General features: G+C 40.2%; 1 protein-coding gene across 2 annotated transcripts in view; it reads right to left on the bottom strand.

Annotated features, from left to right (window-relative positions):
- LOC140197674 (ephrin type-A receptor 5-like) overlaps positions 1 to 27,484 on the bottom strand; it is a 319,085-nt gene extending 291,601 nt beyond the window's left edge. For both annotated transcript variants that reach the window (XM_072257973.1, XM_072257972.1), the window contains exons 1-2: positions 27,305 to 27,484; positions 13,128 to 13,192 (exon numbers count right to left, since the gene is read on the bottom strand). In XM_072257973.1, the coding sequence (XP_072114074.1) occupies positions 13,128 to 13,192; positions 27,305 to 27,431 (192 nt within the window). In that variant the 5' untranslated portion in view covers positions 27,432 to 27,484. The remainder of the gene's footprint in view (positions 1 to 13,127; positions 13,193 to 27,304) is intronic.
- Positions 27,485 to 27,835: the final 351 nt, after the last annotated feature.

Raw genomic sequence — 27,835 nt, 5'->3', positions numbered from 1 at the left:
CAGTTGCAATGTTCAAAGTAAAAATGGAAGGTATGTGAAAGGACAGAATCTGCAGTGATGAGGGAAAGTGGGGGAGTGGATCTAGCTGAATGCTCCCACAGACAGCCAGTGTGGACTTGACATCCTCCGCTTATGGTGTAACTTGCTTGCAATTGTAAGTCAATTGCTTTTTCTGCTTTCTGTACAATATATCAGAAACATCAATAATTAGATTCCTGGTTGACTGTTCCAATATATGAAATTACCACAAAAATTCAGTTTTAGTATCGGTTTATTACTGTCATGTGTATTGAGATACAGGGAAAAGCCTCGTGTTGCATGCCATCTAGACAGGTCATTCCATGCATGACCATAACAAGGTCTCAAAGGGATTGCAAGGGAGAAAATTAGTCCTTTGGAAGATCAGAATGGTAATCCATGTGTGGAGCCAAAAAAAATGGGGGCGATCTTAAAAAAAATTGCATCTGTATTTAGTCTATAGAAGTGAGGCAAAGCAGTATCAACTTCATGGACCCTATACAGATTACAGACGAGGAGGTGTTTGCTGTTTTGAGGCAAATTAGGGTGGATAAATCCCTAGGTCCTGACAAGGTGTTCGCTCGGACCCTGCGGGAGGCTAGTGTAGAAATTGCCTGGGCCCTAGCAAGAGATGCTTAAATCATCCTCAGCGACAGGTGAGGTACCAGAGGATTGGAGGATAGCTAGTATTGTTCCACTGTTTAAGAAAAGCTCTAAAAATAAACCAGGAAAGTATAGGCTGGTGAGCCTGACATCAGTTGTGGGAAAGTTATTGGAAGGTATTCTAAGGGACTGGATATATGAGTATTTGGATAGACATGGACTGATTAGGGATAGTCAACGTGGCTCTGTGTGTGGTAGGTTGTATCCAACCAAATTTTTTGAGGAAGTTACCAGAAAAGTTGATAAAGACAAGGGAGTGGATGTTGTCTACATGGATTTTAGCAAAGTATTTGACAAGGTCCCGTATGGAAGGTTGGTCAAGAAGGTTCAGTTGCTTGGCATTCAAGATGAGGTAGTAAATTGAATTAGACATTGACATTGTAGGAAAAGCCTAAAAGGGGTAGTATATGGTTGCCTATCTAACTGCAGACCTGTGACTAGTGGGGTGCCACAAGGATCAGTGTTGGGTCCATTGTTGTTTGTCATCTATATCAACAAACTGGATGATAATGTGGTTACCTCCATCAGCAAATTTGCAGATGACATCGAGATTGAAGGTGTAGTGGACAGTGAGGAAGGTTATCATGGCTTGAAGCAGGATCTGGACCAGCTAGTAAAATGAGATGAAAAACTGGCAGATGGAATTTAATGCAGACAAGTACAAGTTGTTGCACTTCTGTGGGACCAAACAGGGTAAGTCTTACACAGTGAACAGTAGGCACTGAGGAGTGCATTAGAACAAAGGGATCTGGGAATACAGGTCCTTAATTCATTGAAAATGGTGTCAAAGGTAGATAGGGTCATAAAGAAAGCTTTTGGCACATAGGCCTTCATAAATCAATGTTACGTTGAAGTTGTATAAGACTTTGGTGAGGCCTAATTTGGAGTATTGTGTGCAGTTTTGGTCACCTCCCTACAGGAAGGATGTAAATTATTTTGAAAGAGTATAGGAAAAAATGATAAGAAAGTTGCTGGGACTGGAGGACCTGAGTTACAAGGAAAGGTTGAACAGGTTAGGACTTTATTCCTTGGAACATAGAAGACTGAGAGGAGATTTCATAGAGGTATAAAAAATTATGATGGATATAGATATGGTAAATACAAGCAGGCTTTTTCCACTAAGGATGTATGGGACCACAAATGGAGGCCATGGGTTAAGGGTGAAAGGTGAAGAGTTTAAGGAGAACATGAGGAGAAACTTTCACTCAGAGGGTCATGAGAGTGTGGAATGAGCTGCCAGCGCAATTAGTGCATGCGAGCTCGATTTCAACATTTAAGCCAAGTTTTAATAGGTACATGGATGGTAGGAGTATGGAAGGCTATGGTCCAGGTGCAGGTCAATGGGAGTAGGCATTTTAATCAGTTTGGCATAGGCTAGGTGGGCTGAAGGACCTGTTTCAGTGTTGCATTTTCCTATGACTATGACTATTGAGAAAACAGAAAGAAGTGCAATTGTTATAGAGAAAGGGTTGTGCTGATAGGCAGATAAAATGTAAGGGCCACAGTGAGGCAGATTGGGAGATTATGGGTTTATCTATAGCGCACAAGAAGTTCATTCAAGAATTTGATAACAGATGGTTGTAAGCTGTTATTGAGTAAGGTGGTACATGCTTTCAAACTTCAGGATCACCTGCCTGGCAGGAGAGGATACGTGAGCTTGAAAAGGATATATCACTAATCAAACATGCAAATGCAAATCAAACTGGATTTCATTTGCTGTATAACTGAAGTTTTCCTTAGGATAGACTGCCAGTCCATTGCACACAGTGGTAAAATGCCCATCAGAAGCGAGAAATTGTCTCGGGTACAAAGCATTCGTCAAAAAAGATCCGCAAAGCTCTGGAATTTTTTCATCTGTGGAACCTACGTTTGAATTCAGCACATGATGACTGCAATTGATCTGCATGAGAAGCAGACTTGATTAGTCCTTTCCTAATCAGGTACACATTCTGGACTCCTGACCTAAGAAAGGATACAATGGCATTGGAGGCAGTCCAGAAAGGATTCACCAGGGTAATTCCGAGGTCAGGAGGATTGTCCTTTCAAAAAAAGATGCACAGGCTGGGCCTACTGTATATCCTTCGAAATTTAGAAGAATGAGAGGTAAGTCTATTACATAAAATTATAAAAGGCTCAACAGGGTAGATGTCAAGAGTGGGAGAGTCCTGACCGAGCAGACATGGTTACAAGATAAGGGCCAGTCATTTAAAACTGAGGAATATTATGCAGAAATTTCTTCTCACTGGGTGATAGTGAATTTCTGGAATTCTCTGCTCCTGAGAGTAATAAAGAGAAGGTCATTATGAGTACTTAAAGTAGATTAAGGTAGATAAATTTTTGACAGATTAGGAGGATTAAGGTTTACGGGGATCTGGTACAGAGGAGGACGTGGGCCCAGCATAGATCAACTATAATCATATTGAATGAAAGAACGGGCCCAATTGACTAAGCAGCCTACTTACCATTTTGTTGTGTTCCTGTGTGTGTATTTGTTAGTAACATCCCTCCATATTTCAAAGTTACCCAGAGCCTGGAACAAAATGGTAATCTCACCAGGCAGGAGCTATCAGAAACGCAGACATCCCACCCTGCAAAAACTCATTTCAGGGAGGTAGCACAATCAAGTTGCAGGAGACTCCCAGAACTTCCGGGAGAGGTGGGATGTCTGCAATAGAGTAGCTCCTTAGCAGCTAGCCAGCTAGTTTAAATATCGTTAGCTATGCTAATGAATGAATAACACCTGTTAAACTCACCTCAACATGTCTTTTACAGTTTTAACCCACCATGCACAGTAGAAAAGTCATTGTTGCAAACAGTGCAGCGAGCAACACTGTCGTTATTTTGACCCCTATTAGGCAGGGGTACACTTTAGGGTAGTCTGGGGTGACGTACGTTTTATATTTTCTGTTTTCTTCGGAACACTCTGCCAAGGCGCGCTTTCGCTTTCTCTCGTGCTCTCTCTCTCTCTCTTTCTCTCACGCTCTCACTTGCTTTCTCTCTCCCTTTCTCTCTCGCTCGCACTCTCTCTCTCTCTCGCTTGCTTTCTCTCTCGCTCACGCTCTCTCTCGTGGTCGCTCTCGCACTCTCTGTCTCTCTCTCTCACACGCTCGCTCTCAAAAAAATTGATTTCCGTGATATTGTATATAATTTTCAGGCATTAGGGAAGCACTATTAATATGCGGGAGACTCCCGGAAATTCCGGGAGAGGTGGGATGTCTGGAAACGAATGTTGGTGTAAGATTGTATAGTGGGGGGGGGATGGTGGAGGCTGAAATACCATATAAAAGGAGAAATATTCAGCATTGCGAGGGCAAAGAATAAAGATGGTCTGCGTTTATTTAAATCGAGCATGCAGAACCAGGGAAGGTCATGTGTGGATAATGAGGACTTCATAGAAAGAGAAAATAATCTTAAGGTTACTGCGCTGAGCACAGAGAACTCAGCAGACAGGGGAGGGGTGAAACACAAAAGAGGGTGGAATGGTATTTTTTTAATCAAAATAATCTTTATTCATAATTTAATAAAAACAATCATTTACAACAATGAACCGCACAAAGCCTTTTCATCCTTTACATCAATAGCCATCAATTTTATCACCCTAACATTCCTACACACCAATAGCACTGCTGCCACCCATGTGAGAGGAGTGGTGTGGGATTAGTGCAGGCTGAAGGAGCAGGGAGTAGTGAGGAAAGTTCATGTCAGCTCCCAAGGTGATAAAGATGGATTAGAGTTTCACTCATGGCAAGAGGCAAGTGAAGGAAAGATCAGCTGTAACTGCATGGAATACGAAATTAGACTTGGCAATGCATCTGATTCAGAAGGAAATGTTTGAAAGCGACTCGTCAGATTATCTTCACTCACTTATATGGTAATGAACATGTTGCTTAGTGCTCCAGAAACTCACAGATTAATCAACTGTTTTGTTTTAATCTTCATGTGAGCTGCTCCTATCACATCATGTGCGCCTTAACATTTAACGCCTGTATTTCAAGAGCTAGTCATTGAAGCCAGATTTTATATATTTTGGAACTGTTACAGGGTAATTTTCACCTGTTTCCAACAGACAGAGGAAGAGAAAACTAAAGAAATCTATCAACCAACTATTTCCAGATACATTTGACATGAGGTCGCCCATTGCCAACAAAAAAAAATTTCAACCATATAAAACCTGCAATAACTTGACCCTATGTAGTTTGTTTAGTTCTGTTTGTTCAGGTGCAGTTCCGCTGGTGAGATATGCACTGTGCCACTGGGCATCAACTGGATCAAGAATCTAAATGCAAGGAAAATGCTGGCAAAGCATGTAACACAAGCATGACAGGAATATTGACGTTCCTCCTGTCTCCTAAACTCTCCCTTCCCAATTACTGACATCAAACACTAACAACTTTGCAATCAAATTTAAGCAAGGCTAAGTTATGATTTGGGCCTCTCTGCATCCACCTACATTACAAGCAAAAGCAAGCCTCATTACCTCTCTTGAAGTGTTTGCATGATTGCTGCTTCAGCTTTAAAACCTGCAATAAGATTAACCACTATTGCAGGAGTCCTGTCACTGTGCTATCTCCTGACTGTATGAAATTTTATTTGTATACCTGTCCAGTGGTTACAAGCTTGTCTCAACTGGTTTTAAATTCCCATTCCATCAGATTACAGCAGAGATTAAAAATATTCTTTTGCTTTTATTTTCCTGAATTGCTTGGTATAAAATAATAAAATCCAGCAGGCATAAATTTGTGAAAATCAGAATTAGAATATCATTCTTGGGCTATTTATATGCATTTGGAAGCATGCAGCGAGCAAGAATATTTGTCAAAAACAACAATTTTCCTTATTGTTTTAAGCGAGGCATTTCTCTCAAGCTAAATGACAGTGGAAATTAGATACAATCCAAACACTACTCTGGGAATAATGCTGATTTTACCATGATAGGAAACCTAACATTACCATTTCCTAGCAACACTGGAAAACAGGATTTCCATCAAAATCTGAATGGTTTTGCTTATTATTTTATAAATTAGTTTCTGAAAATTACGCACCATCTCTCTGACTGCAGACACAATTTTTGTATTTCACATAACTGACCCAGATCTTGCAGTTAGATTTGAAACAAAAAAAACTGTGCAACCTCAGAGGAAGCAATGCACTCAGGCCCCTTATGCAGTGGAGCCCCTTATTCAATATAAAGCATCAGTTGGGCAGGACATGGGATGTGCAGGAACAGTGTCATTAGCAGACAGAGACGTCTACCACACTGCAGAAATCTGTTTGAAGGACAAGCTGAAAATAAAAAAATCTAATCTTTGATTGCCTTCTTAAATATTTTATAGAGCAAGCTATCTAATGTGGCATGCCGATGAATGCTCGTCGTGTTTTAAATAAACATGAAATGCTAGAATAATTATTAGAATGTAGAAAAGCTCAACACAGGAACAGGCTCTTCAGCCCATACTTCTGTGCTGAACAAGATGCCAAACTAAACTAATCCCACTTGCCTGGGCCTGGTCTATATCTCGCCATTCCTTGCCTGTCTAAATACCTCTTAAACAACGCTATCATCTACTTCACCACCTCACCTAACAGTGTTGTGTAAACACCTACCATCCTCTGTGAGAAAAAAATTATCACCTATATATTCTCCCCCACACATCTTAAACCTATACCCTCCAGTATTTGAAATTTCTACCCCCCCGAGAAAAAATTCTGACCGTCTACCTTGTCTATGCCTCTCATAGTTTTATATATTTTGCTTATATCACCCTTCAGCCTCCAGTATTCCACAGAAAGCAATCCAAGTCTGACAACCTCTCCTTGGAGTTAATGCTCTCCAGACTAGGCAACCTTTTGGAGAACCTATTCTACATGGTTTCCAAAGCCTCCAGATCATTTCAGCAATACAGCGACCAAAACCTGTGTCCTGACTGTAGTTTTAAACAGTTGCAAGACTGTCTACTGTCCAGTCCTCTGGAAACCCTGCTCCCTCCACCCTCCCCACCACCCCACCTCCCATGGTTAAAGAGAATACAAGGATCTCTGTCGTGATCCAACCAATCTTGTCTCTTTCCTCTCTCATTAACCTTGGATGAATCTCATCAGGCCTAGAGGACTTATTCACCCTAATGTCTTTCATGAGACCCAATGCTTCTACCTTCTTGATAGCAACATGCCCTAGAATATCAATATACCACTCCCAAATCTTGCTATTCTCTATGCTGATTGCCAATGTGAAGTACCTCACCTACTTTCTCTGTCTCCAGGTATAAAATTTCCTCTTTTGTCCTTGAGTGGTCCTACCATCTCCCTAATTACCTTCTTATTATCAACATACATATAAAATGTTTTGGAATTCCTCCTATTCCTACTTGCCAACAACATTTCATGGCCCCTTTTAGCCTTCCTGATTTATTATTAAAATTCTTCCCTACATCCTACATATTACCCAAAGGTACTGTCTGATTTCAGCTTTCCAAACCTTATGTATGCTTCCTTTTCCTTTTTCACTAGGTTTGCAACATCTCTAAACATCCAAGGTCCTCAAAATGTGCCATCTTTGTCTTTCTTTCTCGCAGAATCCTGACCAGCTAGCCTTTAAATGACATCCGTATGTGGATTTGACCATTCACAGCCATTTTCAATCTACTCTTCCCAGCTCCTGATTTATACTGTTGTTATTAGGCTTCCACAGTTTAACACTTAACTACTTTGTCCAGTCTTACCTTTATCTCTAACCATTGAAACTCCACCCATTGCACAACAATTGTCTCTTCTCTGGTTGGATTATCTATATACCCATATCAAAAAACTCTCCTGTATACAAACAAATTCTACTACATCTAATACTCTGTCATGAAAGAAGTCCTATTCCATATTGGGGTAATTAAAGTCAGCTAATACAACAACATCGCAGATAGTTGGAGGGTTGCAGTGTAAGGTGATTTTAATTTCCCCAACAATGATTTGGATCGAGAGATTCAATGGGACAGAATTTGTTAAGCATGCCCAGTACATGTAGATGGCCCATCCAGAGAGGGGGCATTGCTTGGGGCACCTCTTGGGAAATGAGACAGGGTAAATGACTCATCTGTGGAAGCGCCTTAAGACCATAGTTCAATTATTTTTAAAATAGCTTTGGAAGGAGACAGGACTGGGCCACAGGATAAAGTTCTCAACAAGGGCAAGATTAAATTTGAAGGCATTTGGCAGGAATCTGCAAAGTTTGATTGGGAGAGACTGATGACAGGTAAAGGGAAACATAGAAACATAGAAACATAGAAAATAGGTGCAGGAGTAGGCCATTCGGCCCTTCGAGCCTGCACCGCCATTTATTATGATCATGGCTGATCACCCAACTCAGAACACCGCCCCAGCCTTCCCTCCATACCCCCTGACCCCCGTAGCCACAAGGGCCATATCTAACTCCCTCTTAAATATAGCCAATGAACTGGCCTCAACTGTTTCCTGTGGCAGAGAATTCCACAGATTCACCACTCTCTGTGTGAAGAAGTTTTTCCTAATCTCGGTCCTAAAAGGCTTCCCCTCTATCCTCAAACTGTGACCCCTCGTTCTGGACTTCCCCAACATCGGGAACAATCTTCCTGCATCTAGCCTGTCCAATCCCTTTAGGATCTTATACGTTTCAATCAGATCCCCCCTCAATCTTCTAAATTCCAACGAGTACAAGCCCAGTTCATCCATTCTTTCTTCATATGAAAGTCCTGCCATCCCAGGAATCAATCTGGTGAACCTTCTCTGTACTCCCTCTATGGCAAGGATGTCTTTCCTCAGATTAGGGGACCAAAACTGCACACAATACTCCAGATGCGGTCTCACCAAGGCCTTGTACAACTGCAGTAGTACCTCCCTGCTCCTGTACTCAAATCCTCTCGCTATAAATGCCAACATACCATTCGCCTTTTTCACCGCCTGCTGTACCTGCATGCCCACTTTCAATGACTGGTGTATAATGACACCCAGGTCACGTTGCACCTCTCCTTTTCCTAATCGGCCACCATTCAGATGATAATCTGTTTTCCTATTTTTGCCACCAAAGTGGATAACTTCACATTTATCCACATTAAATTGCATCTGCCATGAATTTGCCCACTCACCCAACCTATCCAAGTCACCCTGCATCCTCTTAGCATCCTCCTCACAGCTAACACTGCCACCCAGCTTCGTGTCATCCGCAAACTTGGAGATGCTGCATTTAATTCCCTCATCCAGGTCATTAATATATATTGTAAACAACTGGGGTCTCAGCACTGAGCCTTGCGGTACCCCACTAGTCACCGCCTGCCATTCTGAAAAGGTCCCGTTTATTCCCACTCTTTGCTTCCTGTCTGCTAACCAACTCTCCACCCACACCAATACCTTACCCCCAATACAGTGTGCTTTAAGTTTGCACACTAATCTCCTGTGTGGGACCTTGTCAAAAGCCTTCTGAAAATCCAAATATACCACATCCACTGGTTCTCCCCTATCCACTCTACTAGTTACATCCTCAAAAAATTCTATGAGATTCGTCAGACATGATTTTCCTTTCACAAATCCATGCTGACTTTGTCCGATCATTTCACCACTTTCCAAATGTGCTGTTATCACATCCTTGATAACTGACTCCAGCAGTTTCCCCACCACCGACGTTAGGCTAACCGGTCTATAATTCCCCGGTTTCTCTCTCCCTCCTTTTTTAAAAAGTGGAGTTACATTAGCCACCCTCCAATCCTCAGGAACTAGTCCAGAATCTAACGAGTTTTGAAAAATTATCACTAATGCATCCACTATTTCTTGGGCTACTTCCTTAAGCACCCTGGGATGCAGACCATCTGGCCCTGGGGAAGTTTGGCTTTTAAAGTGAGACAGGGAGAGTTCAGTGATGGCATGGTCCTATTAGAGTGAAGGACAAGTCTGACAGGATTAGGGAACGTTGTTTAATGAGGGATGGTGAGGCTCTGGTCAGGGAAAAAAATGTAGGCACATGCCAAGATTGGGCAGCTGGGATCATCCAAATCCTTGAGGAATCTACGGGATGTAGGAGCACCTATAAACAAAGTCAGGAAGACAAAAACGGGACGAAATATCCTTGGCAGATGAAGTAAATGAGATTTCTAAGAAACTTTCTGAATAAATGTGGAGCAAAGGGATAACTAGGCAGGCAATGTGTCATCTTAAGGATCACTGTGGTTGTCTATGTGTGGAGTCCATGGATATGGCTGAGGTCTTAAATTAATACTTCTCATTTGTATTTGCCATGGAAATGGTTATAGAAGCTTGGGAGTTCAGGGAAGAGAAGGGTGAAGTCCTGAAAAATATTGACATTTTGTAAAAGGGGGTCTTGAGTCACATAATGCTGGATAAATCCCGGGGGTCTGACCAAGTGCAGCCTTTGATATTGACCTTGGCCTTATACATTGTGGGAAGCAAGGGGTGAAATGGAGGGGCCTTGGCAGAGAAGCATATAGTTCCATGAAGTTAGTCGGCGGGAAGAGGCGATAGCAGCGCGCTGCGCGTGCTCAGCCCTCCAGTGAAAAATGATATCGTATCCGTTAAATAGGGGCTGTGGACAATTCTGATTTGATGGAGACAGACATGAAAGCACAGAGGAACATCTGGAAAAATTTCTGAAACACACGTTCGCTGCTGTCGTTACTGCGCGGTCGCGAATCTTTCGGAGGGAAGGCCTCAAAATCCCTGGCTTTGCCTGCCGTTGGCAACCGAGATGGAGGTCGAATCGTTCGGATAGAAATGGTGCTCAGTACTCGGTGTCGGAGAGCTGATCAGAGCTCGAAGTTTTCAGATGACTCAGAGTCAGACCATGGTCAGGTATGGCAGGGAGAATTTTTCTTCCTTCTCCCGTCTGCGTGAATTGTGGGACATTTGAGAGACTTTGAAATTTTACTGTGCTCATGGACTTTTTCATCAAGTTATAGTATTGTTGCACTGTTGTAACCATATGTTATATTTATGTAATTTTGTTAGCTTTTTTCAGTCTTGGTCTGTCCTGTGTTTTGTGATATCACACCAGAGGAGATATTGTATCATTTCTTAATGCATGCATTACTAAATGACAATAAAAGAGGACTGCGTGTCTTCATAATCTAAAAAAATAAAAATTAGCAATGGGGTGAAGAAGAACTATGGCATGTTTTCCTTCATCTGATGGTGCATAGAGTACAAGAGCTGAGTCATCATGTTGCACCTATAGAGGACATTAGTGAGACTGCACCTGAAATATCTTGCATAGTTCTGGTCACCTTACAATTGGAATGATGCAAGTGAGCTACAGAGGGTGCAGGAAATATTCACAAGGATGGTACCGGAACTGGAGGGCTTGAATCATTAGGAAAGATTGCTTTCTGTGGAGCACAGAAGAATGAGGGGTGAACTTATTGAGATGTATAAAATCATGAGAGCCATAAGTAAGGTGAATGGTCACAGTCTTTTAGCTATGATAGGGGAGTTTTAAACTCAAATTAATGGGGACCTAAGAAGCAATTTTTTTTTTCAAAGAGTGAGTGGTAGATACAGTGTATGGAATGAGCTGCCTGGGGAAGTGGTAGAGACAGGTACAATTACTACAATAAAGAGACATTTGGACCAATTCATGGACAGCAAATGTTTAGAAGGATGTGCCACATACAGACAAATAAGACCAGCTTAGCTAGAAAACTTGATCATCATGGATGAGTTGGGCTGAAAGGCCTGTTTTCTTGCTGTATAATTCTATGATTCAATGTAACTAATTTTAACATCATATTACTCCATCTTTTCCTTTAACTGCAGAGAACTGCTCAATCCCTAAATCTATCCCCCTTTGGGACGCAGCAACATTGGAATTTTATTTCCTTGCAGCATTCATCGCAGAGTGAAAAGGTGCAAAGGATGTCAGTATGTTTATGCAAGGGAAAACAAAGAATTATTCTACAAGCAATGGCAGTATCTTGTCAAAGAAAATGTTCCCCACTGGCCAATTTGAATGGTGGTTGTTGTTCCTTCTGCATTCTGGCACGAGAAAATAAAATCTCTTCTGATGCTGAATCAACTGAAGGACATGTCAAGAATATTATATCATGATGTCAGGAACACAGGAGAGGAGGACAAATATGGGGGATTTCTAAGGGTATTTGAATAGCTTGATCTAGGCTTGTGCTCAATTAAATTCTGTTTTCCTATGGCCTATATTATCAAAGGAACCTTCACCAATGTTTAAAGGCTGAAAGTGATTTGCTCCTTTGAGAAATCTGAAGTAGATCCATCAAAAACAAGATGTCATCATGTCAAATGGAATAGCTGAAAATGAAATATTGAATGGAATATTATCTTTATTTATTACTCTAAATGGTGTTTATATTTATGTTTTGTAGATTTTCCACTTCAGAGATTACCTGTGCCTGAAATATTGAAAGATGGGAAATGAAACAGTTTGCCCCAAATTCAATCGACTTCCCAACCAACATGATTTGAATTCCCCTGGCATCTCTGTCATTATAAATTATCTGTGTTTACATTTTATATCATATTCATATTACTTATCAATAATTCTTCCTTCATAAGGCAACCGTAGTTTTCCAAGCTATTGAGAGTTCGAAAAATAGCCATTCCTATATGAAACTCTTTGCTTGCCCTCTTAACCAGAACAGATACAACATTCAAAAGATTGTTACAAAGTGATTTTAGATGCAAGATTATCATGGCATTATAGCCTATTATTACCTTTATTAGCTAAATTATTTGTAGTCCAGATTTGCATATTTGGAATTAAAACAGAATGAATTTATTTACCCTATTGAATGGAGTAAAATACACTTCCCAGTGAAATTAGATGGACATTTTTACAAAGGCAAAGATCGGGACAAAGTGCTAGCTTGAAAGCACAAGCTTAAGGAGGAGAGTGAAGCAAGGAAGCAGAAAGGTTTCAAGGTAGTTTCACATCTGAGTGGCAAGACTATCAGTAGTAAAATGAATTAAGTGGGGATGTATAAGCAGACAACACTGGAAGGGTTGCACGGCTGCAAGAAGTTACACGGACAAGCAGGGAATAGCATGGGGGAGTGGAATATAAGGATGTGAATTATAAAACTAAGGTAGTGGTGGACTGTGAGCCAATGTAGGTCAGTGAACACAAGCATGTTTTGAATAAATCAGCATCATTTCCTTCACTACGCAGACAGCCATTGTGTTTAGCACAAGGAGGCTACATTAGAGTTTTCCATTATTTCACTACCATCTAGGAGATGCTCAGGAAGAGTTAAAGCTAAATCTTTATGTAATAGAGATTTGTCTTTTGTACACACACACTAGCCTACCTTATTTCACACTGCAAATCCTTTTTTTTAATCTTACTTGGTAAAGAATTTCTCCAGGGAGTTTCAGACCTTGAAATGTACCCGTAATACATGGGCTGCTAATGCAGCTTGAAGCAAAGAACGTGATGAAAGACTTACCCCATTCTTTGGGTAGGCTATCCACCCCAGCTCTCCCATTACAGCTCTGGAGTCTAGTAAATTAACTGTAAAAGCAAATAATGAAACAATCAGCCAAGATTGCATTAATCCATGGCTGCAGACAAAGCCAGCTGCAGATAATTTAAGAAGGCTATAAACAGAAAGCTAACATTCATCTTAAGGAAGAGGAATCCCTCTGACGCAGCTATTAATTTCACATTTACGCATTACATAGAATATACAATTCAACACCAGCATACATTTCAAAAGCATCTTTGTTAAGAATGCACTTCTAAGAAAAGGGAAAAATTATCATGCAGTATCTGGAACTTTCTTTCCCCAAGAGTCTGAGGATATGAGACTATTTTGGCAGATGATATCAGTAGATTTTTCTCATCGCTACAAAAAGGTATAAAGAAAAAACAGTAAACTAGCAGTAGAGGTAGCTATGCTTCAACTGAGTGACACAGTTCAAAGTAAATTTATTATCAAAGTACGTACATGTCACCATATACAACCCCGAGATTTATTTACTTGCAGGCATTCACAGTACACACAAAGAAACACAATAGAATCAATGAAAAACTACACACAAAGATGAACAAATAAAAAAATGTCCTTATGAAGACAAACTGTTCAATTAAAATTAATTAACTAATTAATAGAGACACTAAATAAAAAAATAATATTGAGAACATGAGTTCCAAAGTGCTTGAAAGTGAGTCCGTAAGTTGTGGAACCGTTCTGTGCCAATGTGAGTGAAGTAGACAAGGTTTACCGTTCCTATACTTTTGTTCATTTAAATTAGAGCATCATAATAGTATTCTCAAACACAACATTGCTGCATGTTTTGTTAAATTTACTTTTAATTATACTTAGTTTGCCTGTTTTTTTGTAATTGGTGCTCTGCATTGCTAAATGATTTATTTCATATCTGCAAATGTGTTGGTTTTCTCAGGAAAACAGTGCAGCTATGCATATTCCATTTAATTAAAAACGTAAGTTAACATGAATGAAAAAGAAACCTATTTATCTTGTTTTAATGATATATTAAATATGAAAATAATGAGAATAAAGGTGTTTGCGGCTCTTTGTACTATTACACACTGTCTGAAATACCTGGAGAAACAGTGAACCACATGCCAATTATGAGAACCCACAATCATTAGACCTGTGCATTCTTCTGTTGTTGTCAACAGGAATCAATGTGTGTATCGACTGTAAAACTTTTACGGTGCTATAAGTAAAAAAAAATCACACCATGCAATACTTTTACCACAGGATCCAGAGCTCAGTTCAGTTACTGACTCATTGGGGGAAGTATAAAAATGTCATTCAGCTAGCAGGATGTTTTCTGTGTCCATACCTCTATGAAGCTTTCAAAGAGATCTGACTAACACATTTCAATAATAAGTTGTGGACAATGTGTACATTTCTAATAATTAATGCTGAGTTCTGGATGTTGACAGAATGTGTAGCTCTGTTGAAATTTTTCAATGGACAAGAAATTTCTTTACCAATTCATCCATGAATATCACACTATGTCATGCATGCTTTGCCTTATTATTTGAAGGGGTTTTTGGAGCTATTTATGGTAACCACTTCAACTGAAGGAGTATTCTACATGCAGTCGTCATTCAATAGAGAAGGAAAGCTGATTTTTGGAAACAAATTTGTCTTTTGGTGGTGACACTCACAACTATTAAATTAGTGAATTTTCTCTAAAAGGTTTCCTTTTATATTTGTCTATAATAGTGTCTTTCAGTTTACCCATTAAACTCAGTTATCAGCTGGTGGTCAGTCTCAAGCTTTTTTTACTGTATGGTTGTTAATGAGGAATGACATCACCCACACACATTCAATATTAATGACACCTTTTTTTCACACAAGGTCATACGTGTAACATAAAAAGATGAAACACCATGCCACAGTAAAATTTATAATTGCCGACTATTTGTCTTACTGACATTCTGTGTGCTGTTACTTCACAGAATAAAAATACTCACTGCAGTTAATCTTCCATTTCGGCAATTTCCTCAAAATGTTTCTCATGCCCACTTTTTTAATTATTAACATCATTTTCAGTCTGAATACAGGCACGGATCCTGGATGTTGACACATTGTCATGAACTAATTTTAATCGGGTCACAACAATTAACATTATATTTCTCGGGATTAGAAGAAGAATGGCACTCTACAGCTCTGAGGTCTGACATGAACGAAGTGGTGTATTGATGTGGTCTCTGTGCCAAGTGCTTGTGAAATGCCAAGATGTGGATAAGTCAGATAAGATAAAGATTAGAAAGAGATATTTCCATTGAGAATGTGTAAAAAAAGCCTATGCAGTGCATAGATACAGGGAGGATATTTGTAAGAACAGCTCTTGACACTAGAAGATGTGCTTCTAAATATACATCATGTATGAGGCTATGACACCACTTGACAAGCATGTAGCTCTTGAGCAGGACTTTCCCAACAGATAAACACTATCCAAATCCTCAGAATATTGCACCGCTTTTATTTCCCCTTGTTAAAATAAATGCAGCATTACAAAACTAAATGCAATGCAGCTTCTTAATATGCACAATGCTCTGTCATACTGTGCAGCAGCATCTGGTGCATGCGCAGCCAAGAGATGTGCTGTCAGGAGAGAGAACGGCTTCAGCTGCTTTTACAGTTTGCACAAACCAGAAGACCTGTGCGGTGTTAAAGTTTCAGAGCTCATTTGCTTCCTTCCCTTGCATGCCCGCTTCTTGTGTCATTAGGGGATCTGGCTGATGGATTAAGACCATATTTATGTGGTGTTTGTGTGTGAGGGGCACAGGGATCGAATATCAAGCAGAAAGGCATGCAGTGTGTGGGTGACATAATGCAGTGAAGACTGATTCAGCTGGAATCATCTTAAAGATCTGAAGAACTCAGAATATGTTTTTGGTCAAGTTCAGTGACGGGATGACCTGTTCACTTAAGCTATATTTTTTGTGTGTTGGCACCATTAATCTTTCTAAAGAATAATTACTACAGGCCATTAGAGAGCCATAAATACACATAGCGTAAAAATGAACAGTATTCTTGCGAAAATAAAGCTTGCCATTTTGATCTCATAATATCTTACAGATACAACCTGATTGATCAAACAAAATATGAGCTGTTTCATATGGATCCCATCTTAAATGTCCAACACTCACTCCAATAAAAAAAATCCAACATCACTACATTACCCAATAAATCATAACACTAAGTAGGTAAGTGCATAATAACTAAGTAGTAAAAACTATTTTAAATCACAAACTGAAAGCTTATTAACAACAAATAATTTCACTAGTTACTTAGGGTTGAGTATATAATAACAACATTTTATACGTGATCATTAACAGACAGCTTGGTCTGACATCAACAATTTCTTTTTGGATCTCTGCTTGAAATGAAGCTAAATTATTGAAGGCTCTTTTAACCAGATAAGGGCTAATCACTCTCAGAAGGTTACAAACCACACATGGGATTTTTTATTACATAAAGATCATGCATTGTCATTCTTGGCCTGAATTTTGTGGTCAGTAGTTAAAGGACTACTACCAAGTTTGAAGAAGGCTGCTTACGATGTTTCAGTGATCTTTTTGCTAAAATTTTTCTCGTTTGCTTGGTCATTTCCAAAGGATCTGAGGCATTAAGTAAACTGATGCTATCAAACAAGCTGGCATCACTAATACACAGGGCAACTAATCACATTGAAAATTCTTACTTATTACAAAACAAGAAAGAGAAAAATACTATTTTTTGTTTAAAATTTTTGTAAATGTTTTTAATTGAAATAAAGATTAAATGGAAACTACAGTGCAAACATTAAAAATAATAACTTATAATCATTATGTTAAAAGTATGGTTTTGAAATAAATAGGACAAAATAAAATCTATTATACAATTGAGACCATTCAGCACAATGTGTCCTTGTTGCTTAGCCTAGCCCCAGCTTCCTGTTCTTGATCTGCTAGCCTACCAAATTCACAGCTCTTCATCATCCAGGCTTTTGATTAAATGTAATGAGGGTTCTTTCTCTACTAACCTGATGGGTGTTTGATTCCAGACACTTATGTAGCTTTCCCCACATCTCTCATACAATTCTCCAACCAGTCAAAGCAGAATTAGAGTAAACTGATGGTCAATGCAAACTCAGAGGGTCAAAAGCCCTGTCTCTATTCTGTAATTCTATGTCTCCATGCTGCTTGGATTTTGATCATTCAGTGAAGGGAAAGAAATCCTCTTATTTAATCTAACATGTCCCTTGTAATTTTATATACCTCACTAACAGTCCTTTTGTATTCGGAGGAAAGCAACACCCATCTCTTCAATCTTTCCTCCTGTCTCGCTTTTCAGTCTTTTCAATATTATCATTAAACAATTCTGTACAATCTCCAGCACAAGTTCGTCCTCATACTCAAGCTATGGTTAACATGCGTTGCATACTGTACATCCGAGGAAAGGACAGTGTATCTGTAAGATTAGTTTTTAAGGGCAAGACAGGTAGGTAATTTCGGGTTACTATGTCATTAAAAGCACTTTTAAATCGTATTTAACAAAGCATAATGTTTTCAATGTTTCTACACTGAGAAAAGCTTGTAGATCTGTGTTTTTTTTAAGATTACACTCGATAACTTTACAAAACAGTTCAAGCTGAGAAAAGCCAGGCAAGCACACAGAGGAATGTATATTTAACTGCACTTATGAATTCTCTGGAAGTTGCTGCCGATTCAATAACATGACTAATAATTCCACTATCATTAAGGTACAAAATCTGGTTAACTAATATTTTTAAAATTTTAGAGATGGTGAAGGTTTGGACTTCTACATAAAATTAACATATAATTTCAAATTTCATAATTAGCTTTCAAACTGTAATAAATATTTTGCTATAAAACGATAGCATTTGTAAGTATTAATTTTCAGTGATAGCTTTTCATAGATCTTTTTTTTTATTTTTGTGATATGAGTGGTTCTTCAAAATTAGTTAAAATATTATTAACAACTCAGTAACTCCTGATTAAACAAGGTTTAGTATTTTCAAGAGCTGATGAAAACAATAATTGTCAGCTCTTATCAAATCATCAATTCTGTGTTGAATTCATCTGCAAAACACTTGAACAATCCACCATGTGGAACTTTATTGCTGACAGCATCTTCACGTCTAACTGCACACATGCTGATGACAGAAGTTGCCGGTTTTACAGGGTAATGATGACAAGATTTATCCTCATTATAACCTGATTCCAGGCAGGGCTCGGACACTGCCTATTGCAGCGTCAAATGACTCGCCCGATATTTTAATTAATAAGGTAAATAATGAATGGTCTTCCTTCTATTCATACTGATTACACCTACACAATTGGTATTTTCAGCATCATAATTATATAATAATTCACCAAAGTTTAAGCAACTTAAAGATTCAATAAAGTTTATTTTATTAGATTCTTCATTTCCTATCTGAAAGCCAGAGGTGTTGTTCCAAAATCCTAAATATTTCATGACAAGAAAGGGACCAAAAATTTCAACTAAATACAGTGGCAAGCAAAAGTTTGGGTACCCCTGGTCAAAATTTCTGTTATTGTGAATAGCTAAGCGAGTAAAAGATGACCTGATTTCCAAAAGTCATAAAGTTAAAGATGACACATTTCTTTAATATTTTAAGCAAGATTACTTTTTTATTTCCATCTTTTACAGTTTCAAAATAACAAAAAAGGAAAAGGGCCCGAAGCAAATGTTTAGGTACCCTGCATGGTTAGTACTTAGTAACACCCCCTTTGGCAAGTATCACAGCTCGTAAACACTCTCTGTAGCCAGCTAAGAGTCTTTCAATTTTTGTTTGGGGATTTTCATCCATTCTTCCTTGCAAAAAGCTTCTAGTTCTGTGAGATTATTGGGCGGTCTTGCATGCACTGCTCTTTTGAGGTCTATCCACAGATTCTCGATGATGTTTAGGTCAGGGGACTGTGAGGGCCATGGCAAAACCTTCAGCTTGCGCCTCTTGAGGTAGTCCATTGTGGATTTTGAGGTGTGTTTAGGATTATTATCCTGTTGTAGAAGCCATCCTCTTTTCATCTTCAGCCTTTTCACAGATTCTTCCACAAAAGTCATATTTGTGCAGGTGTCACTGCACAGTAGAACAGTCCACCACCATTCCAGAGTCTGCTAAATCTTCCTGAAGGTCTTTTGCAGTCAAACAGGGGTATTGATTTGCCTTTCTAGCAATCCTACGAGCAGTTCTCTCAGAAGGTTTTCTTGGTCTTCCAGACCTCATCTTGACCTTCACCGTTCCTGTTAACTGCCATTTCTTAATTACATTACGAACTGAGGAAACGGTTACCTGAAAACAATTTGCTATCTTCTTATAGCCTTCTCTTGCTTTGTGGGCATCATTTATTTTAATTTTCAGAGTGCTAGGAAACTGCTTAGAGGAGCCCATGGCTGCTGATTGTTGGGACAATGTTTGAGGAGTCAGGGTATTTATAAAACTTTGAAATTTGCATCATCTGGCCTTTTCTAATGATGATTGTGAACAAGCCATATCCCTAACAAGCTAATTAAGGTCTGAGACCTTGGTAAAAGTTATCTGAGAGCTCAAATCTCTTGGGGTGTCCAAACTTTTGCATGGTATTCCTTTCCTTTTTTTCACTCTGAAATTATACAAAACAAAAATAATATACTGATCTTGCTTAAGATGCTGAAAAGAATGTTTCATCTTTAACTTTATGACTTTTGGAGATCAGTTCATCTTCTACTCACTTCATTATTCACAGTAACAGAAATTTTGACAGGGGTGCCCAAACTTTTGCATGCCACTGTATATAATCTGAGGAGAGAAGCTAGAATCCTCTCTCATTCAGTTATACTCAATTACTTATACAAGTGCAGAAGTACTATTAGTCCTATTTAAATGTAATCAGCTATGCAGAGGCTTCTCTGGGGCACTTTACATGAGGGCAATAATATTCAGCACATAACTTTGACAGCATATAATATTTGACATGATAATTTATTGATCTTATCCAACCTTCTGGTAATTAAATGGTTTTCTTCCAAGTCAAAATTGTCTCTGTAAGTTCAGAGTAGCATTTCCAAAGGTCTGGAGATACAACTTCCATTAACACAGTGCTTTCTACAAATTCACAGAGCAGAACTCCAATAATCCTGCATGCTCAGGACCTTAGTAGTGTTGGTTCAGCATATTTTCCAAATGTTTTCTATGTTCTTCCTATTATGGAACCCACATCATTTTAAATCACCCTTTTTTGTAGTTTTACATTGCAGAATAATATATATTTTTTAAAAGGAACCCAAGGGCAGGGCCTCAGTGGGTGGAAAAGATTGTGGGACACAGCACCTGATGAGCCTTATGCCAACAGCAGATTACTAGATTTTTACTGTAAGTACTTTTGAAAAGTAGTAAACCACATGGCTAGTGTTCACAGAGCAACAGTCTCACAAACTGAAGACAACATCCAGTAACACACGCAAAATGCTGGAGGAACTCAGCACGTTAGGCAGCATCTACGGAAAAGAATAAACAGTCGACGTTTTGAGTCAAGACCCTTCATCTGGACATCTAGCAACATACTTTTGTGGTGTTCATTTTTTGCATAGTGCTTCCAGATTATGAGAGCATTATTGATTAGTTACTGGACTGAGCTGCCAGGAACTGAGACTGCTTACAACAATAACAGTATTTAAAAAATTAACCCCTAGAATAACTATCCATCTCAGCAAAGATGATTGTGAAAGTACCTATTTAAAATTCTTATTTAGTTTACAAGCAAACTTCAGCAATAGAAACCTCCCTACTTATCTGGCCTGGCTGATATGTGACTCCAGACCCACAAATGAGATAGGTCTAAAAACCACCCTCTGAAATGGCAAATTGAGGAGGGCTTAAGAATGAACAATAAAAGCTGACCTTGGCAACAAAGATAATGATAGTTTGATAAATGACAGCTCAAATATCTTTTCACTTTGCTGACACCATTAAAATGAAATACTGGCAATTAAGGGATATTAAACTTTTGCTTTGAACTCATGGAAGCACACCAGGTGTAAACAGAGTTCTGAGCAGCACTAACAGCCCACTCATTGTGTACCATCCAGGACAAGAATAGGAAGGTCCAACTACACTTCATTTCACTGCAGGCAATGCTTCCAAACCAGCTATTTGGCTGGATGATCGATCATTTCCCCTCTCAAGAGAAAGTCCATACAGGTACTCCTGCCCACAACGTTTTCCTGTACATCCCCTGTCTTTTGGTCATCCCAAAGCTGAATTTTATCCCCCAGTCTGTTGTACTGAGATCATACACAGTGTGGCTCTGGCTGATAACATCAAACCCTGTGCAGACTGAACTATTTGGAGACGTCTACTATTTATTGTGACTCCAGACCAGCGTTCTGATTGAATAAATAGCTGTCCAAAAGCCTATACAAAATTAGCTCATTTGGCTGCGTCAATCAATTCAAGCAGAGCCTGGAGTTTTGCATTGAACTTGGCACACTGGGCTAAAGTGAAGCCAAATGCTTTACACTAGTCCTCTTGAACTGAAGACCTCTGGTGGCAAGACGTTGCTTGGGAAACCTACCACATCAGCTTTGATGTCTTCTCACTCCCATATAATGAATAAACACTCCGTCAACACTCATTCTCCTGAATCTACACTGATCGTCCAGATTCATCAATGAAGATCGGTCAGTTAGAAGAGACAGTAAATACAATAGTCCACATCAGAACCATAAAGCCAGCCAGAATCATTGCCTTTGGGAGAGTAGGGAGATTATTGTGTAAAGAAACACCTGATGGTTCGCTTTCACAGCTAAGACTCACGATTCACTTGTACCAGATTCATACCTATATCGGAAGGCTCAGTCCTAAATTCGATTCATAAGCAGGAAATCTCAGAGCAACTTTGAGGTATTTCTGCGCTGTGGTCGGTGTCATTAACTGAAACATAACACTCTCCTCGCAATAGATTCCTCGTTGCTGTTTGGGTGAACAACCTATCAATACCTGAAAAACAATTTAATCATTATCCATATTTTTGAGAACACTGCCGCGCAGATCCCAGTTTCCGGGATTACAGTCGTGACTACCTGTCAGGAGTATTTGACTGAAATAACCTTGAGCTAAAACAATTACTGAAATGCAAGCCTTTATTTTGTGGCCTTATGGAGAGAATTCCCTAAATGCCATTATTATGTAGCAAGAACAAAAGTCGAAGATATTTTGCGGTGAGACAAGAGGATCTACAGCTGAACTCATCATTACAACCCTATTTGTAAAGAAATATTGACCTCAGCGTTCCTTTCAGAAACAAAATACTCAAATATTTTTTGAAAAAAAAACAAAATTGCAAATTAAAGTCGTGATTGGGAGATAAAAACTGAACCAAAGACAGTGATTGGCATTAGGGCACAGAGCCGAAACTGCCCAGGGTGAACGATTATCTCCACTGAGACTAGTTCAGCATCCCTCACCTTGTCCTCAAAGACTGCAATCTAATCAGTCACAAGACAAAACGAATTTGGCAGATCTTATTACGTTTTGTTTGATCTTTGTTTATTTTTCAACAGGTAAAAGAGGAAACCGCTGAAGTTATTCCACGCGGTTCCAAAATCGCAGGCGCTGAAGGCAACAAACAAAATATCGCATTATGACGGACAACAGTGAGGCACCAGTTCACCAGCACTGCCAGCAGAACACAGTCCTTGCCTCAGCCGAAACTTCAACAATCTCATGGGAGAGGTAGACGAAAACGCCAGATGAAAACCCCATATAAGTGGGATGGAGTTGGAACGAGGAAATAGGAGACAAGAGAAAGTCTGCAGATGCTGGAAGTCCAAAGCAAAAAAGAAAATGCTGGAGGAACTCAGCAGGTCAGTCAGCATCTATGGAGAAGCGTCAACAGTCGACGTTCCGGGCCGAGACCCTGCTTCAAACTGAAATAGGAGAACCAGCTAACCCTTTGAGGGACCCAGATCTGGCAAAGCGACCACTTTGGCCAGACACCGATTTTTGGAGAATTCTTGCAGCGACGAGAACTGTTGGTTAGGGTTAACTAGGTTAGGGTTAACTAAATTAGGGTTAACTAAGTAAGCTCAAATAATGATGGGACAAAATAAGACGTTTCTTTATAGGAGGCTGTAAAGTCGGACTCAGTGGGAAATAAATTAATCATCTTATATACAGCAAGGTAAATCCTCTTTAACATCAGTTCACATTGATTTGCCTTCATTTACAAGTTTCGATAGATTTTGACTAAAGACTCGAGTCCAGTATTAAGCGAGAGGTGGTACAATTTTAGTCCATACGTAGGCATTTTTCCCATACTGAGCTGTAAGAGTGTAGAAGCCCAGGAGAATCTTGTCTAAATCTTTCTGGGCGAGCTAATTTGCTTTGTTTTTGTTTCGCGAAAGCGCATTGACGTCCCACTGTAACGTGCTAACATATTTCATCCCATTCAACACCGTGCGTTACAGAGACTGCTAGCAAACTCTTGACAGTTTAGAACGGCAGAATGCATGATTGCAGGTTTAACCACATTTTTTGCCTGTCACAAATATCTACCTGTAAACGATTGACTGCTAATAGCTGAAAAATTGGCTTTGTTTACCAGTGGAACAGATATTTAAATATTATATTCTCCCTTTCTTTTTAAGAAACATGTATCTCTCTCTTTAACCTTCCTGCTCTTTGCAATACCAATATCATAAATTTGCTTTACATTATGTCTCTGATTCATTCCGCCAGTTTCTGCCTCAGGGTTTGAAGACATCACCAGCAGCTCTTAATGCACAAACCCTCCCTTCCAACGTAGTTGTTGTAGCCATTGAAAAAAAAATCTTCTTTGGTGAGATATAAAGAAATAAATTAGGCCATACAGAAGAAGGGAATATTCTTTACAGGATATGGAGATGATTGTAAGTGTCCGCACTTATAATGCCGCTAATCGGCCAGAATTGAGGAGGGTTAAGAGTCAGTTATATATGTGGGGTCTGGGGTCACGTAGATTTAAATAGTTCTTGTACCAAGGATGGGGGAACTGAATGGCAGCAGCTAAAGCGCTTCACCGGCAAATACTATTTTCGGTATCAAATAAGCAACTGTCATGCTGGATCCAAATCCGTGTTGGACATGCCTCAAGGAACAGTGTAGATGCTGTTTTGGACTGTTTCTGCCTGGTCAGTAGCAGGTGTAATGTCCCATCCCGAGAACACGACGGCGCTTATTGATCTTAAACAGGAAACAGTGTCGTGGCTGAAAGTGTGAAGGACATTTCATACTCAAAGAGACAGAGCTGCAATTATCAATATCACCTGCTTCAGAGGTGATCGAGACAATCCCACAACTTTATGACAGCATAATTATCGGGCATCTTAACATACTACAAGTTTAGCTATTTTAACAACAGCGATATTTTCTAATTATATTGTTACCCAGTTTTCCCCATGGAAGGCACAGTATTGTAAATTATTCGCTACCCATTTTTAATCTGTTTTCGTGTGTGTTTGCCTTGTGCCAAGGTTCTTCTAACCTTTAGAGCAAAACCAAAGAGAACACGAATTATTAAAAGCGTCCTAATGAAGGGCCTCGGCCTGAAACATCGACTGTACTCTTTTCCATAGATGTTGCCTGGCCTGATGAGCTCCTCCAGCTTTTTGTGTGTGTTGCCTGGAATTCCAGCATCTGCATGTTTTCTCTTGTTGATTAAAAGTGTTCTTCGTAAAACAAGAATAAGCTTAAAATTGAGGCAACAGATATTGTAAACTGGCAGCAATGAAACATCAGCTTCATTCACATAGTGCAGTTCAATGAAATCATGGATTTAAAATTTTACGGACGTTAATGATGATTCTGGCACGCTGGTTCATTTTCTAAAAAGATATGTTGACCACAGACTGCAAACGGGTGTTACTTCAGTTGCAATGATTAAGTGCTAACTGAGCCAATAAATACTGGCGGTTCTAACCCCCTTACAGCCACTACACCCATGCAGACTACCACAGGATACAAATCAAAACAACTTTCTGTCATAACGTAAACAACGAAAAGTGGAAAAATAGGAAAGACATGCGAGGATAAGAAACAGGAACGAGGTTTCAAATAATTCACAAATAATTCTATCTTAAGCGGGGAATTTTAGTGATAACAGCAATGATTAGAATTTATATCGTTTTTATTTACGAAATAATCATTGTAACATTCCAATTCCACAATCATTCAAACATGAAAAGTAAATGTAAGAAATTTGATTTTTTTCTGTTAAGCTTCGAGTGAAGCTCATGACTATTTAGAAAGTATGTTCTGGTTACTTTAATTTGTAAATAGTTTTATCTAAAAGGGAAACCCAACGGTATATATATATACATAGTTCAACTTTCACCCATTCTCCAAGGGACAAGTTTATTTCTGCCCATTGATGTCACCGTTTACAGTCCCAACCCTCATAACAACCATAAGATCATTTCAAACTTTTCATTTTCTGCAGCAATAGATGTACCCTTTATGTCTTATGGTCTATAGGATTGAGATTAGCATGCGAACGCGGGAGAAAGTCCAAAGAAAAATAGATTACTGTTTCATAACTAGCAAAATGAAAGGCAGAATGAGATTTCATTGTCCACCAAGTAGACAGCGGTGCTCAAACGGCGGGCGAACATCCACTGCCGTTGTCTGCACAAGGCCGCTACGATTAAGCTTCCCAATTTGTCTTTGTTTTTGTTTTTTAAACATTACATTGGTTTGAATTTCCGTACATACTGAAAGATACGAACCTTGCATCAAGATTCCTGGAGCATACTGAAAGGGAAGCCAGATGCAAAGAACAAATCTATATCAAACACGACTGTGCAGCCTAAGAAGACTCGGGTGCATTTAAAACATTAACCGTGGGTCACAACACCAGTCACTCCCATCGGCTCGCTCCCTGCTATTATTGAACACTCGATATCAACCCCCAATACCATCTCACGCCAAATGTCTGTTGCAAATACAAGGCCACCGAAATGCCCTCGTTTTTAACGGAGATAATTCCGGTCGGGTGGGATGGGGGTGGATTTACTACTCGTGAGAATAATTCGGTTCGCTAAACTTCATAAGCAATACCGTGTTTTTTATATTGAATACAAATTGCATTATCAAGGTCAAAAAGTATTTCATATCCCCGAAAGACCGGACGCATAGCGACCGTCTTCACCCCGCAAACTCTCCTGAAAGTTTCAGAACGGGTGAACACGTTACGGCTCGGGCAGTTGCTGACGACTGGGAATTCAATGTGACTTGGAAACGGGTTGTCAAAGGCAGAACCCGTTCGCATTCGTGTTTAAACCCTACTCACTCCAGACAAAAAGCAAGTCACTATAAAATGACGCTTAATGTTAAGTTTGCAGTAGCAATCTATTTATTTGCAAAATTCCCTACCCGCCCTGGCAGTTGTGTCCTTATTTATGCCGGTGGCGGCAGCGAGAGCAGTCCAATACACGACCGCAGCCGGAGCCTTCACCGACGGGTTAAGTTAGAATGGGGCAGTTTCCTAAAGCTGGGGTAAGGCATGACGAGGGGCAACCCTTCGTGAGGGAGAAGGGGGTAATGAACAGTCAGTCACCATTGCAGGAGAGATTGGATGTGTCCGGAAAAGAAAAAAGTTCACAGAGGAGAGGTGACCGATCAATCGAGGTTTCATCCGAAGATTTAGTAAATCGGGTTCTGTTCTCAGCATCGCGACTCGCACTGAGCGTTTGTAATGTATAATTTGCATTTAAATATACGTCGGCTGTAATACTGGGGGTGGGGAAAGCAATGTCGGGGCTAGTGCCTGACCCAGCATTAGTAAGTCATGATCTGTCCCAGGGGTGTCAAAGCGGGGTTCATGGTGACTGGAGTGATAGTTCCAGAGGGTCGGGCTGGAGGTTGGGGTTAGAGGGTGGCGATGCAAAGGATCAGGGGTGTGCGCTGGGGTCGCAGAATAGTGTGCAAAGGGTCAGGGGTGTAGGTTGAGGCCGGATGGTGGGATCTAGAGGGTCCATTCAGGTGGGGGTTCGGACGATTAGCTGTGGGTCACCGGACTGCGGGAGGAGTTCCCAGGATAGAGCGGGCCGTTCCCCCGCCCCCCTCCGGCTCGGCCAGGGTCTGAGCCTGGGCTTACCTTGGTTGTGTCCGGCGGCCCCGTTGCACCCCTCTAGTATCCAGCAGACCAGGCAGCAGAAATAGGGATAGGTCCGACAGAGAAGCGCCACCGGGAGGAGGGCGGCCGCGCTCCGCCGCCGCTCCATGGCTCGGCCCGGGCCGGAGGAGTGAGTGCGCGACCAGCACTCGGCGCCTCAGAGCTCCTGACAGTGTGGCAAGTGACCCAAAGGGACGGTGAAGCTAATAACTCGGCGTATGGGTGGAGAAGGTGCAGACTGTGCACCACACACACACTCACACACAGGAGGGAGGTGAGGACTGTACACACACACACATACACGGAATTTAGGCGGGGTGTAGTTGAAGATAGATGGGGGAGAGGGAGAGATGGGGATATCTGGTTCTAATCTCTGCACCAGCCCCACATCCTCGCCCTGCCTTGCCGATGCCCCTCACACTCTTCCCTGTAAGTGAGCGAGGGAGACTGAGCCACTGCGCTCGCTCTTTCTCCCTCTCTCTCCCTCTCTCTCTCTCTCTCTCTCGCTCGCTC

This window comes from Mobula birostris, chromosome 5, assembly GCF_030028105.1.
Source record: "Mobula birostris isolate sMobBir1 chromosome 5, sMobBir1.hap1, whole genome shotgun sequence".
Lineage (NCBI taxonomy): Eukaryota > Metazoa > Chordata > Chondrichthyes > Myliobatiformes > Myliobatidae > Mobula > Mobula birostris.
This window is presented reverse-complemented; position numbering and strand designations above follow the sequence as displayed.